The sequence below is a fragment of the Caloenas nicobarica genome, chromosome 1, assembly GCF_036013445.1.
Source record: "Caloenas nicobarica isolate bCalNic1 chromosome 1, bCalNic1.hap1, whole genome shotgun sequence".
Lineage (NCBI taxonomy): Eukaryota > Metazoa > Chordata > Aves > Columbiformes > Columbidae > Caloenas > Caloenas nicobarica.
Window position 1 is genome coordinate 45,026,214 of NC_088245.1, and position 15,817 is coordinate 45,042,030.

Below are 15,817 nucleotides of genomic sequence, written 5' to 3' on the forward strand. Positions count from 1 at the left end.
CAAATATTTAGCAGAATTTTGTTTCCAGCTCAAAAAACCAGGAATAATCTTTGCAGCGTTCAGCACACTAATCACAACTTCTGTAATACATAAAGAATACCAAGATTATCAACAGTCACATACACTCTGAAATCAGGGGACACATGTATTGACTTGAGGTTTGTTCCGTTTGTGTAGAAGGTTTGTAAGGATTCTCCAGTAGTTACATTCCACCACTATAAAAATAACACACTTTCAGTTAGTTGAAGGAAGCTTAGGACAAATTCCGTAAACAGGATTAGCACGGCAAGCCCGATTGACTGCTTTCTCCAAAAAGGTAGAATTAAAAATAAAAATACAAGCAATCTCAAGTAGAAAATGTTTAGGACCAGCACCTAGAGGTATAAGACTTTCTGATGAAAAGAAACTTCAAAGAGACTGAAGTTGTGCAATTTCAGGAAAGAATACAAAACAATAAATTCAAGGACTGCCCCCTACTCCATCACAAAATGTGATCAATAAGACGTGGACTGTAACACGTCCAAAATTTAAAAGATCAGGTATTTTTCTATAAGCAAATGAATACATGAAACACATTGCCAGGCAATGTAAGTGAAACTATAGCTGGACTAAAAACCAGCGTGCCTCACAAGAGGATCAATCATGTACCAATTTGAAACCCTTTCCAGTTCTGCTAGCAGGACAGACTTTTTTCAGGGAGGTTAGATTTTTTTATATATATATATATATATATATATATATATATGTTACATATGACTCTAAGAAGTATCACGACACCATACTGTGCAACCACAAGACAAACGGGAAGGAAGCTAGAAATAGGATGCGTGTCTTGTCCTTTCAACTGAAATGAACATCAGAAGATGTTTTAAATGCTAAATTAGAAAATTCAAAGGTCTTTGTTAAACGGTTACTAACTGACTTCGAAGAATTAAGTAAGCATGTCCAACAGCCAAACACTGACCAACACTCAACTAATCTCCAGCACTCTGAGATGAGAACTCCACAACCTGCCATTTCACATACACACACAGTTTCTACTAACAGGTACTTGCTATTGCATAAGGGAAAAAAATAAACTCACGAGACATTTACAATCATGAAGAACCAATTCACAGACTGAAAGAATGACCACATCTTCCGCTTCCCAAAACAACACGCCCAGTATGTCTGAATCTATGAAAGACTGATGAAAAGACTGATTTCCTCAGTTTCACCATACCCTCTTCCAAAGACTCCTTATAAAATGTCTTTCAAGGCAGAAAATTATCATTTGCAATTCCTCCTGAATTTCTATTTATTAAAAAAATTAAAACTCAGTATCTTTAAAAAAAATAAAAGCCTGACAGAACATTTTTCTGCTCATTATAAAGAACACAATTGCTGCTGAAACTGAGGGGATATTAAGGCAGACAAAAATTACTGGGATCTTTAATATTCAAGATGTCAATGAAGAAAGTTGCTAATAAAAATCTGAAGCTAATAAAAATGGAATATATGGAATTCAAAACCAAACTCCAAGCCTGAAGTCTGAATTCTTAAGAGACCTTTTCAAGTGGCTTTCAGATGTGAGAAGAAGTGAAAAGTTCTAGAAAGTCAGGAAAATGAAGCAATTTTTGCGTTAATGTTTTACAGGTTTGTTTCTGTGAATTAGCTGGCATTTTCCTTTAGTATTATCAGAGTATTGCCATTTAATTAGGTATGTTAGGATATTTCATTACTTCAAGGCTTACCTTAAGAAAGCCTCCAGATGACACAAGCATTTTACTGTCAGGAGAAAATGAGAGGTCTGTTACCCAACCACCATGTGTTGGTTCTCCCTCATCTGCAGTAACTGGGGAACAGAAGTGAAGTAATGCACCTGTTAAAATATCCCAAATCTAAAAGAGAGAGAAGATTATGTATATAAGTAAACTTAATGGGGAAAACAAGGAAAAAAAAAAAAGTAAGAAAAAGTTGCAATGTATTTTTCTATAGTAAAGAAAAAAAACCCCTTGTAAATAAACATTTTACTTGAAGTGACAGAATAATCCAAAAAAGGAATTCTCCTCTTAGAACTGTATCATATATCTGCAAGGTTTAATCAGACATGCAATTCACAGTAGAATTATTAGTAAATCATGTGAATCAGTTCCTCAGAATTCATGGAACATAAATCTATGAATATCATTACAAGCTACTTTATCATGTGGCTAATGTTGCTATTTTCAACTCCCCAATGTTCACCACAACCCTAATGAATTAGACGTGCAAGAACACAAACTATGAGAACCATTCTGTCTGTGAACTATCAACCAAATTATGAAATAAACAGCACGGTTAAAGCAGTACCCTTATGTCTCCTTTGTCATCTCCAGTGGCCAATAATTTGTTGTTAGGAGAGAACGTGCAGCATCGCACACAGGCTTCATGACCTTTCAGCTCATGAAGAACAGATGAACTTTCAAAGTTCCATATCTAAACGGAAAACATTACAGAAGAGTGAAAAAGAAAAGTTCAAAAGCAATTATGACTTCTTTCTGAAAAGGCAATAGTACGTAAGACTTTTTGTATATATGCATATATATGTGTGCATTTATGTATGTATTATCTGAATCACACAAGAATGCATTTGCTACAAATAACTAAACCAGCTGCAAATATATTTTTTTTTCCTTGGAATATACTCTTTAATGAAACTGATTCATCTACAAGAAAGTTTAAAGCTCCTCATAGAAAAAGGATTCACCAATCAATTTAAAGCTCTATTTTAAACATCTAATAGGACACTTTAAAAATCATATGGGCCAGCCCTAGAACGTTAAACAATCCACTTCTTTTTGCGCCTTGCTTTTGAACAGGAATACCAGGAACCATGGACAGCACTTTCACTGGAAGTTCCAGAAATTTTTCCTAACTTAGGTTTCCAAACTAAGAATGTTAGACTATTCACGAATCAATATAGAGAACTAAACAAAGGGTTCTGCACAAACTTGTGCACTAAACTTGCATTCTATTTGTACAGAAATCACCAGGACAGCCTCAATTATATCCAAGATCAATTGTGAATGACTGTAAAAGCTTTAGAAACATGTTCACAGATATAGGAAATTTACTACTAGAAATGCAACAGGATAACTTAAAATAATCACTAGTTACCTCATAATAAAAAAAAAAGATAGCATACATTTCAGGACAAATAAGGCATCATTTTTATCTTGTACAGAAAGCAACCAACCTTTGCAGTTTTGTCAGCAGAAGTAGATGAAAATTTACTGCCATCAGGTGAAACAGCACAGGAAAGAACAGCACCGCCATGGCAAACAAAATCTTTTTCTGTGTTTCCAGTAGTGACATTCCAAACCTACCAAATATACAGGAAAAACAGGTTACTTTCGTAACACTGTAAAAAGGTTAAAAGAAATCTGCATCTTACACAACAATATGTAGGAGATAAAACTCAGCTATGTGGTTCTAATATGGCCAACATTTTGCTATACTTACTGGCACAGTTAAAAAAACAACAGGAATGTAAATCTTACTAGAAACAGAAAATGCAAAATTGTGTCTTAAAAGTCAGCTTACACTTTATGATCCATGAAATAAAATGTGGGTCAACACAAAGTGCAGGAAACATCACGTCAGATGAGACAGTAACATGTATTTTATGTAATTTGTCAATACAGAGCCTTTTATTTACCTTAACGGTTCCATCAAATGACCAAGAAAGAAGTTTTGAATTTTCCAGAAGTCTAAAATCTTTGACTGCTTCCTTGTGCCCTCTTAGAAACACACATTCGCTCAACTGCCAATTCCACACCTAATCATAAAGATGGAATACTTTTTTAAAAAAAGATTAAATGGCAAACATAAGTTAAGAAGAATGAACTAACTGATTGATTTTTAAGTCACAGTAATAATTAAAAGTTCTTATGGAGGTGACAACTAATTAAAAGGTTAGATAATGAAGATATCCACAGTAGAGATGCTGAAGATTGAGAGATGCCACTGCATTTAATGCACCTGTGAGAGAGTTCCCCATAATACACAAATAATCTGATTTTCAAACTGAATTTGATGCTTAAAATTCACCTGTAATTTAAAAAGAAAAAGCAAAATAACAATTTTCTAAGCAACCCAGAAGTTTTGAGATTTAAACCTTTGATTATTGCAACAAATAGACTTCTATCATCTGGCAGTCCTCATATTTTCCATACTTAAATTATCTTTCTTTTATATTTTTGAAGCGTATTTTTAAAGAAATGCCATTTTGGTTTGCATTTTTATAACGGAATGACTCTTCTGATTCAAATGTTCACTGAAAACTGAAGAAATGTCATTTCATTTTACAGAAGCTATTAAGCCTCAATTTATATGACAATGATTTAATAGTTTGCAAATTAATAGGTTCTCTGCATCAAAGAAAGAGCAGAAAGCAGAGGTGTTCTGGTGACAATCCAGGAGGCTTCACCGAGGCACCGTCCACCAGAGGGAGCTGAGGACCCAAAAGAAAAACTCCCCACGTTAGACCTGACAGAAGGATCGGAAAGCCAATTAACTGGTGAGCTGTCTGTACTGCTCAACTGACCACAGTGCTGGCACTCCAGCTGGCTGCAGGTGGAAATGAGCACCGAAGGAGGATGCTGCAGGGGTTACATGTGTATCAGGGAGCAGGTAGAACACAGAGGGTGGTGGACACTGGAACAGGCTCCCCAGGGAGGTGTCACAGCCCCAGGCCTGACAGCGTTCAAGAAAAGACTGGACAACACCCTCAGACACATGGTGTGAACTGTGGGGTTGTCCTGTGCAGGGACAGGAGTTGGACTCAATGATCCTTGTGGGTCCCTTCCAACTTGGTACATTCTGTGATTCTACACTGGTGTTGGAACAGATTTGGTGAGCAAAACAGAGCTGAGGACCAGCACCCAAAGGCATTCTGGAGATTTTACTTCAAACCAGCTCAAGTTTGGTTGTGTGGACTGAATGCCCATTAGTAGCTGGAGCATGTGCTCTAGTTTAGGAACCCTGCCAGCACACCTGCAGCCCTAACTAAAGCACAGGAAGCATAGATGACCAGGACATTCACTTCAAAAGTGCATCCCTGAGGTGAGCTAAAATGCAATAGTAGTATAGACACCCTAGAATGCTTCTCCAGAGCCAACCTACCTTGCTGAGAGGCAGAGCTTATTAATTTGAGGCTACATTAATGGAGTCATTCTGTTTCTAGCTAGTATCTGTACTCAGCACTGTACTGGACTAGATGGACACACCAGCCCACTCAGAGATGGGTCTTTTACCTCGTTCCTTCAGACAGCATAAGCAAACCCACTGATAGACCCACCCTGCATAGTCAGTTCCTTTCACTCACACGATCGCAACTGTTGAGTTAGTTATCTTGCTTGAAAACTAACGCTCCTTTCACCCGTCTTAAAGGAGTTGGTGCCTTTCTATCATCCACAGCATTAAAAATAGGTATTATGTAGTATTTGTTATCACATGAAGTATAAATAGAGGCTACAGTTTCTACAGTTCCTTGCCCCAAGATGAAGCAATAGAGAATACTGTAGTGAGCCTACATTTTCTACCGTATAAAAGATCTTTTAAAATAAATTGTAAGTCGGTTACAATATAATATTTTAATTATCTTCCAAACCTGTATAATGGAATCATGAGCACTTGAAATGAGAGTTTGACAATCAGATGTAAATCGACAATGCTGCACGGATGTCCTGTAGGCCTCCCGGGACTTCAGAACTTTCCCATCCAACAACTGTAATACCTTTAAAATGAAGAATGCAATAATTATATTTATTTTACATGCTTGAGGAAAAGGAAGAAAAGAACATGCAAATCCTTTTTTAAGTAACATGAAATGTAAATACACTATTCTTAGTCAATGGACTGGAACAACTGAAAATTCATATTAGCTTAGTCCTCGGTAAAACAAAATTCAGAGCTACGTTATTAGCACTACCTTTAAATTACTGTCACTGAGGCACCACTCACAAAAGTAAAAACCCTGAAGTCCTATGTTGAAGAAAATTATTGCACAAAGTCATTCAAATGACATTTCTTTAAAAAGAAAAAGCACCAAGAAGGGTGATTACCTACTATTTTTAAAACCAGATTTAGGATTTCAATACCTTTATTGTTCCACTCTCCTGTCCAAAAGCTGCAAATTGAAGATCTTCACTTAAGCAACAGCAGGAAATAGGGGATTCTTGAGCTGCTGTCTGCATAATAACACTGTCTGTATTTCCATTGATAAGCTGCAAGATAGGAAGTTAATTATTATAGTATTTTAAAATTTAATATTAAACAAATTACAATACAGAGCTAAGAACGCTAAATGGAACAGCGTAACAGTTTAAAACTTTGTGTTATAAAGAACAGCTACGTTCATAAACCAATCCCATTGAAAGTCAGTGTAACTATCTCCACTGAACACTCTCTGAATAGGACAAGTTTGTAGAAGGAAACACACTCCAGTATTAGAAAGCTTTTTAAAGTTTGTCTGACTACAGAAAACAGTAACTCAAAAAGCTGCTCTCAAATTCAAAACCCACAGAGCAAGCTCACGCTCAAATTTACCTTGCCAGCCAGATTTTACAGCTCATGCCAACTGGAGTATAAAATACTTTAAGTTCACGCCCTAAGCACGACTTTAAACTTATTAGCGCACATAATAAACAAAATCTCATCTCAGTATTGCCCTCAAATCAATCCCTCAGGAAAAAAATAACCTTCGGAATACAATGATTTATAAACACAGTTTAAGTTTAGAAAACTACCAGTGTGGAGTGTTTAAAAATTAACATACTGCACATCAAAAGGTGACTAGGGTGCCAATTTGAGATACTACAAATTACAGAGGGTAAAACATGACAAGTGCAAGAAAAACTACTTTTAGAGATGTGATCGCAGAGATATACTGTTAAATTACAGTAGACATGCTTAACTGCAATTTTTCTTTTCAGTCCATTTCTATTCTCTCGCAAGAGTGAAAAATCTATTCTCTTTCTACAACGGAGTCTTCTCTCATGACTGCACCTCTACAGGATGTCAGAATGTTGTATTTAAGGCAAAAAAATCTAAGCACTATCTTTCTCTAGAAAATGGTTCAAGTAAAATTACGATAGAAATATACTAATTGTAAATAAATAGATCAGGTCTGCTAATTCAAATGAGAGCCAGACTACACCAGTTCATAGTAACTGCTACAAATTTTACAGTTCAGGAAGATTAAAAAGTAGTGATTATCCTAAACTGCTTCCCATACATAAACAGGCATATCTCCATTTGCTGTGGTTTCTCCCATCTCTTCACTGCAACAGATGCAGCTTCCCTCTTCTCACATATTATTTGTTCACATCAATTTCAGTTTCACCATTGAGGGCTTTCTGTGGGCTCAAAGTCTGAAATCTTTGAATTGCCAAGGCCCCATTGACACTTTAGCTATTTCCACATATATATTCCACTACACTAGCCAAATATCAACACCATTCCACTTAAGGTTCTTTTAATAGGATTTTTTGGTAGAGTAAGAAATGGATAATTTATTGACAGAACAGACAGAAGGAGGAGGACAGAAAATAATCAGGAAGAGAGAAACAGGAGGCACAGGGCAAACAAAAAGAAAATCTTCTGCAAAGAAAGCTTTCATTCTAGCAGCAGCCTAGGAAAAGCTGAGCATCTCTTCGGACTAGAAATAAAGGCAATGGTCATGCTGCTTAGCCAGGATTACATAGCTTACATGTTTGCCTTCGGCCAAGTTAGGAAAGGACATGACCCTACACAAAAGGATTATCTGCACAGTGTCCCTCAGTGCAGGGCGGCAGAATCTATTCCAGCACTCACCTACCTATACATCTAGCAATAAGAATTCACTGCTTTCACAGGCCAGAACAAAGGTTCATTCCTATTCAGATGCTGCTTTAAGTTAAACACCTGAAATAGCGACCTCATGGACAGATTTGTGGGTTAACATGCAATTGGTTTGCATAAGCAGCATTCTGTAATAAATATGAAAGTGTTTCTGCTTTTAAATAGTACAATCAAGTAGAAGCATAATCTGAATGAACTGTATTGCCTTCACTTCAAATAAAACCCTATCAACTGACTTTATTTGATTAATTAGAGAATCATGCTTAAAGGAAAAGAAGACGTGCGTGCACTCGCTATCATGGAATGGAAAAAATGTATTTTGGATGTTGGTGTAATTACTACTTGGTGGAGGGGTATTAAGACTGTATCCATTATTAATATTTTCTTTAGGACATAAAAGACCCCATGGTCTCCTAAGGCTACAGGCAGACCTGGGCTCACACCTTTCATTCCCCCAATTCGAGATGATTCCTTCAGCTATGACACAGTAGTTCTGATGCACTATGATGCATTACGTGCTCTGTAACACCTGGTCTCTACCAGTTGCACACATTACACATTGCTGTGCACTTCTCAGCCACTTGGAGGGCTCACAGCCTCCCCAGTTGTGAAGAGAAACCCATTTTGTTTGTCTGCATTCAGCTTCAGTTTCAACATCAACGTGGAAAGTTCCCCTCAAACTTCATTTTCTGCTTACTAAACTAGGCAGAGTTTATAGACATAAAAATCTTATCATAGATTAAGAGTCGCCTGCTATGGATTCACCTGTTGAAAGCCATGAACAAGCAGTTTTTTCAGTGTTTCCTCAGTTTCCTACTGAGATTTACAAATAACATTCAAATGCACTAAAATATTGAGAAATACAGCTTACTTGTAAATGCTTCTGATTGTAAATTGCTAAAATCATCACTTCACCATTGTAAAATACAACATCTAGTTCACTTTTTAGCACAGCATCAGAAGACTTGCACACCTTCTTTGTTTCCCAAATCTGTTGAAAAACACAGTATTTCATTAGTCTTATTAAAAGGACAAGATAGAAAACTTGCTGAGTACCTGTAAACCAAAGTCTTATTAACTTGCAACACTGATTTTTTGAATCAGGTAAAATTATGCTTCTCCTGTTTTTCTTTTCTAGGGAAGGTTGAGCAATTACTGTAGTGATTCCAACAGATGAAACAGAACTAATTTTTCCCGGGCTAACTACCAGACTCTACCGTGTTAGAGCCATAAAGTCTACAATTTTCTAGACCAAAGAAGAGCATTAAAATCAAATTATGACAATTACCAAGTAAAGATTTCCATACTTCAACTGCTTTCAAAATTCCAGAATACAAGTCTTAACTTGGGAGAAAAGGAAAGGTTACTTTGGTAAACTATAGTTCCACTTCAACAGGTTTTAATGAGGCCTTACAATTACAGAAGTCTATCCTAAATACTAACATGTAAATATACCTAACAACGAAGGTAATACCAAGTCCAATACAATCCTCAGAAAACCTCACAATTCCTGATTCAGATAAAATCTAAAACAAAAAATGAGGTTACAAACAATTACTCTTGAACAGCCACTGGACTTAGAAAACCATGTAGTTGCACAGTTGTTGTCTAATTGCCAGCCTGGTTTTAAAAGGTGCCAAGAATAAATTTAGATATACAGCAAATAAAGTAAAAAAGACAGCTCATTTTACTGCATGTCTAAATAATCTTCTAATTTTACAACAAATATTTAAATTTATATTGGCTATAAGCATACATAAATGCTAAATATAGGTCATATATAATATAAACATTTAATTTTATAATAAACAATTCCTTAAATTAGTATTTTAATAATATGTACATAAACATTTAAATATTTCAAAAAACAAAGATGTCATCTTACACGTATTGTCTGGTCATCAGATGATGTCAGAAATAAAGATCCATCTGACGAAAATGTCACACAGTGAACCCAGCTCATGTGTCCCCTGCAATATGCTACTTTTGATAAAGATTTAATATTCCATAACTACAACAAAAATGTGAAAGAAGAAATCAAATGGATTTAGATTGCATTTACAGGCAAAACAGTGCAAAACAAGTAGTATGCTTCATTACTCTTCTAGTATTTTCTTACTTCTCATTCTGAAATCAGGTGTAACAAGAATTGTGCCTGCTTATCACATTTCAATGGCCAGACAAATTGAATCAGCAGCCTCTTTGACTGCTATGATTTTAAAAGGGGGGGGGGCAGGAAAAAAATAAAATATTTTTAAAAAATCGTAGTATAGAAGTTCAACCAACCGTGTAGATTGGAAAAAAAAATAAAAAACAACAAAAAACCCCCACAAACAAACAAACCAAACCAAATCAAACCAATAAAAAAAACAACCACCAAACACAAACAACACCAAAATTCCCAAACCAGAAACCAACATGAACAACCTACAAACCCAAAACTGACACTTGTACAGGCTGACTCTGGCTGTGCTAGTCCCAAAGTCATTCTAACTGTTTTATTCCCTTTTAGTGAGTTGCCACATTCTGTAGCAGCACACAGAAAGAGAGGGGGCTTTGTTTGAGTTCAGCAATGGGAAGGCCTATACTCCTGAGAGTGACAACAGTAACTTTAAAGAAATCTAGTAACTTAGCCTTTATATATAAACATGAGTTGTTGTCTGAAATGAACATAAAACTTTAAAATGTTATTTCCCAATCGACATTTTACATTTCAAAAGCAAACGAAGATTAAAAGAATGAAGCACACTGCAAGCCTGCTAAAATAGCTACATTCGTTTTAGCCCTGCGTACAATAAACTTTAAAGACAAACGTAACATTTTATATTACAAATAGTCTTTCCTGGTGTACTGTAGCAAGGCCAATCACTTACCTCAACAGAACAGTGAGACAAAGCAACTGCTACTAACTCATCACCAGGACAAAAGTCACAGTATTGGATTGTACTGTGATGACTTTCGATGACTTGCGTTAACAAATCACATGTTTTAACATCAAAAAGCTGTGAACACATAATTACAACAGTTATCACCCAGTTTGTATGACTTCACTATAGACAAATAGCTTATATGCTCAATAACGTGCATTCTTGAATTTAGAAGGTGTTTCTCTCAGTCAAGAAGTTGATTGCCCACATATTTTTACTTTACACACAATTGAAACCACGCACTTTATATCTGAAATATCTTAATGGCCTAGAATTTTATCTTTAATCATAATTTCTAACTTGACGATCTTTAAGGTCCATTCCAGTGCAAACCATTCTATGATTCCATACTAACTCAAGAAAATTATCGAAGTGAGGTACTTACCAAAAGTTTATTTTTGGCTACCACCAAAATCATGTCACCATTTCCAGACCAAGAGCAACATTTTACTAAAACCTCCACATCATCTGGTTGCTCATCTGCATTTTTGAAGAAATCTTTTATCTCAATACTTTTCAGTTCATTTGCTGATCGTGTTTCCCAAAGCTGCAATAAAAAGCAAAATACACAAAACCTCTTTTTACTGATGTGGATACACAATACAACAAGGAAGACCTAACCCCCCATCACTTCTAGGGAAGAAGGGAGGTGGGCGGTAGAATACAAAAAAGTCTTTACTACTTTCCCTGATCAAGAAATAGCATTAGAATATTCACAAGCCCAGACAGCTTAGACCAGGGCAAAAAAAAAAAAAAAAAGGTGAAAAGTAAAGGATTCAAAATGAGACTCGCTAGGATTTATTTATAACTACAGCCACCCAATTTTTTTTCCCTGATACTGGACAGCCATTTCAAAATCTTGCATTAAAAATGGGACCAATAATCAACTGCTTCAGGATTTCATTCATTAAAGCTGACCATACAAAGTTTCCTTATACATATTTTGCATTTTATACGAAAAAAAACCCCATCATCAAAACAAACAGTTGATTTAAAAATACACTCTGTACCTTTACTGTTCCATCTGTTGAACAGCTAGCAACATATTCATCATTTGGTGAAAATCTACAGTGATTGACGGAATTTACATGACCCATCATCGTATTTCTACAATATTTTTTGTTCAAATCCCAAAGCTGCATGAGAAATAAACATATAAATATCATCATATTCATGAGTTATTAAAAGACAGATTGTTCATGTTCTTCTCAAAACCAAGCACTGGCAACCAAAAATCTCAATTTTTTGTTGGTTTTTTTTTTTTTTTTTAGTTTTTACCCGCATGCTCATGAACTTCATGCTATGCCCTGGGCTACCCCACGATTTACCTCCATCTGCTAACTTCCATGAAAACTATTTACATCAGAATTATATAGAACTAGTTAAACTTTCTGTACAGTGTAGACAAGGCCCTTGAGCAGCACAAAGTTACCGAAAGTTTCCTCAGACTGAGGAAGAAGCTTCCTCTCCCCTCTTTCCCTTTTAACTTTGAAGTTCAGAATTATGTAGCTTACACATAATAACAAAAATGTTAGTACTGGACAGTCTGAATATCATCCTTGCCACACCCATATTAACAAAGTTAAGAGAACATTCAATTTTTTTTTTTTTTTTATTTAGGGCTCCTCCTCCTCACCCCTCTCATACACACTGTTTTTCAAGCCTATAGCCCACATTTCCTTTCTCCATTTCCAAATTTCTTCCTTTTCTCCTATATTAAAAAAAAAAATCATGCATTTGAGTGTTCACGTGAGAGCTCAAAACAAGAACAGCCACTTGTACAGTGTTCTCTGAAAAAAAAAATCAGACCCTTTTGATTATTGTGCATACTTCAGTTCTGTTATTCATTACTCAGAAAAGTGTCAATCACTGTCTAAAATCTTAACTACATTTACAGGACAAAAATGGTCATTTTAAACAAGTCCCTTCTAAATCTACTTGTTCCAAGATGTCAATCTCAGACAGCAAATTCCTGAGACATCCAGGAGATCAGCATGAAAGACTCTTCTTTCCACCTTGACATCAGATCATAACAGTATTTTGCCTCCAGTTTACACAAACATAAGCTCTTGCAAGAACTCTTCAGATGAGACTTCACATTACAATTAAAACACCTCACATCCTGCTAGCTACAGCTCGAAGAGACAGTTGTCCTCCCAACTAACAATCTCATCCTCACTACCTACTCCCAACAGTTCTCTTGCACTGGAACTGGGCAACTGAGCCACCACAGGGAATCAAACGAGCAGAAAAACAATCCCACCAGAAGTTTTTGCCAAATTGGCTCCATGAACCAGACCACTGCAGAATAAGACCAGCAAATGCACTGCAACAAAGGCAAGAATACACAGCCAGGGCAGTAGGACCATCATCGTCAGTGCCAGTAAATTATATGATTTGCTTAGCTGTACTGTGCAATTGCACTCTTATTTGCCACAGTCTAGGTCTTACTTGATCCTTCTGTTTTCCCCGGTCCCTCAAATGCAGACTTCAGTTGCCTGGTTTCTGCTCTTTCTGTGGACACATACTGTCGCCCAGTCTGAACTGTGCCAGGCAGTTAACCTGACAAACCTCTTGCCTTGTTTACTGTTATTTTCTTGGCTTCCACCTTTAGTTCTTTACTATGCCAAATCAATTTAATCAAAAAATGTACCTGCTACACTTCCATAATATTTTTTTCCTCAATCTTTCGGCAACTAGGTTTTTTTACATTTTCAATCCTAAATATCTACCTTCATTTTTCTTATACTGTTTTTAATCAAATATTTCATTCTCATACTCTCCCATTCTCATCTCACCTTCTAAAAGTCTTCCCTACCAATAGAGGACTGGCCCATTCTCCTTCACTGAGCATAAACACTCCTGTTCTGCCTTGTTGAAATCCAATTACAGAGCTTTACTCACTGCTCTTAACTTGTTGCCATCTCTCTTCTACCAGGCTCATTAAACAAAACTTAATTTATAGTGTTTAAATACATTTATACATCAATAATTAGCCTGTTATGATAAGCAGCATGAGAATAATCTCAGCATTTTCCACTTACTTTGATGAAAGTGTCATTTGAGCAGGTGGCTAAAAGATACTGACCACTTCTGTTATTGAACTGGCAGCAATTGACTTGCTCCATGTGTTCTTCATATACACACCTACACTGTCCTGTTCTGGAATTCCAGATCTAGACAGAATTAAAGGATAAAAAAGACTTTAAAATATATTTAAAGTACTTTGTTAAAAAAAAAAAATCTGTAAACTATGCTGAGATATAGATAAAGCCCTAAAACATTCTTAATAACACCTCAAAAATGTTTTGTAAATAAAAGGGAAAGCATATATATCTACTTTTAGAAACAAGTTATGAGGAGAAAGGTCACAATTCAGACAAATACCAGAATTTCACCAAGGTTTTGTTACAATACTGAGGAATTGAAAATTCCAAATAATTCACACAAAACAGAAAACCAAACCAAACAAACAAACATAAAAAAAGAATTCTGGATATATTAATCTCATGTTATGGGTAGGATTGGATTCATACATTATGTTCTACTTAAAAAGAAACACCTGATAATACAAGTAAATTAAGTGGTAATTCTTTAAGTATGATATTAACATTAAGCAGTTTTTATCTTATGTAAAAAGTGGGTCTCTTCTGTTTGTTTGTTAAGTAGTGAATTATCCACATAATTTAAGACATTTAAAAAACCTTTTAGTCTTAAGACTCTGCTCGGCCTGAGCTGATTAAAACTGAAATTAGAATTATGAATTTGAAAAAAATTGTCTCTTCTCCATTTCCTTACCTTCACTTTTTTATCAGCTGAACAAGTTGCTACAAATTCACCATCTGCAGAGAAAGCGCAACAAAGTATTTCATCATCATGGGCACTTATCTCCAGGAGTCTCTCGCCACTTTCTGCTTTAAACACCTAAAACAATAAATAATAAAATCTTATAACTCACATACAATTTTAAAAAATTAATATAGGTTTGTTATCTCTCAAACAGCTCTCTTTGTATAAGCTGTTCATAAAATTGGTTTGCTTTTGAAAGCATTTATAATTTTAGGGAACTTAACATAATAATGAAAAAAAATATTTAATTTGAGCTTCAATTTTGTAAGGATGCTAGAAATTGTTAGGGAGGAAATAGTGGAAACTGATTTTTAAAAAAATTTTTGTATGAAATATGTGTTTCATTAATGACTTTTTCTACCCTTATTCTTTAAGCCTAAATCCATGTCCTTTCTCAGTGTTTTTTCATAATAACTGCACAACACTCTATTAACAAAATCTAAACTATTCTTCAAACTAAAAATTCCAAGTTTATATATATAAACCATATATAAAAATCATATTTATATATAAGATATCCTTCTGTGGAAAGTAAGAATTTCAGCAGCAGTTGATGACTTGGGAAACAAACAAGAAAAAACAAGTAGTGAAAAGTCCTACAAGATGACCCAAGTCTCAGCCTTGAGCTCCTCATCAGCAATAAAAGGACAGTTGGGAAAAGTGTCATATATCGATCAACCTCTCAAAATTCTGGGATTTAACTTTACAATGGGGGTGAGGGGAATCAGGTCTCCCTTTCCTCCTTAGGTTACATATTCCTAACCATTAAAGCAAACCACAAGGTGATCTTTACAGCAGCATTCAGGGTACTACAATTGTGAAGTCCCTGGTGTTTTCTTTGGTTTTTCATTGAATGGGTATATCAATGGCAATGAAATGGTTGGTACTTGTTCAAATAAGAACATAAATACTGAAGGAACAGGAAATCTATGTTTACAGTAAATTCTGCACAATATCTGTTCTTAATCTTGCAATCATTGCGTTTTTTTATCTAAAAGAAACAGCAGAAGTAGCCTTGAAAATTCAAAAGCTTAGGCCACTATTAGAAAAAAAAAACCACATTAATAAGTTCGAAGTTAAACAATTAAATAAGGATTATTGCTAATTTTCCTACTACTACTACTTTAACACAAGCTTAGTTTAAATGCAATCACAATCCACAAATTTTACTTTTCTGG

General features: G+C 35.4%; 1 protein-coding gene across 3 annotated transcripts in view; it reads right to left on the bottom strand.

The window, feature by feature from the left end:
* APAF1 (apoptotic peptidase activating factor 1) overlaps positions 1–15,817 on the bottom strand; it is a 33,002-nt gene continuing 17,185 nt past the window's right edge. For 2 of the 3 annotated variants that reach the window (XM_065636097.1, XM_065636087.1), the window contains exons 14-27: positions 14,589–14,714; positions 13,835–13,966; positions 11,801–11,926; positions 11,176–11,337; positions 10,737–10,865; positions 9,749–9,874; positions 8,735–8,854; positions 6,123–6,248; positions 5,633–5,758; positions 3,680–3,799; positions 3,218–3,343; positions 2,332–2,457; positions 1,734–1,880; positions 1–215 (exon numbers count right to left, since the gene is read on the bottom strand). In XM_065636097.1, coding sequence (XP_065492169.1) covers positions 72–215; positions 1,734–1,880; positions 2,332–2,457; positions 3,218–3,343; positions 3,680–3,799; positions 5,633–5,758; positions 6,123–6,248; positions 8,735–8,854; positions 9,749–9,874; positions 10,737–10,865; positions 11,176–11,337; positions 11,801–11,926; positions 13,835–13,966; positions 14,589–14,714 — 1,836 coding nt within the window. In that variant the 3' untranslated portion in view covers positions 1–71. Of the gene's footprint in view, positions 216–1,733; positions 1,881–2,331; positions 2,458–3,217; positions 3,344–3,679; positions 3,800–5,632; positions 5,759–6,122; positions 6,249–8,734; positions 8,855–9,748; positions 9,875–10,736; positions 10,866–11,175; positions 11,338–11,800; positions 11,927–13,834; positions 13,967–14,588; positions 14,715–15,817 lie in introns of those variants that run through there. The other variant, XR_010606312.1, reaches the window with a different exon arrangement.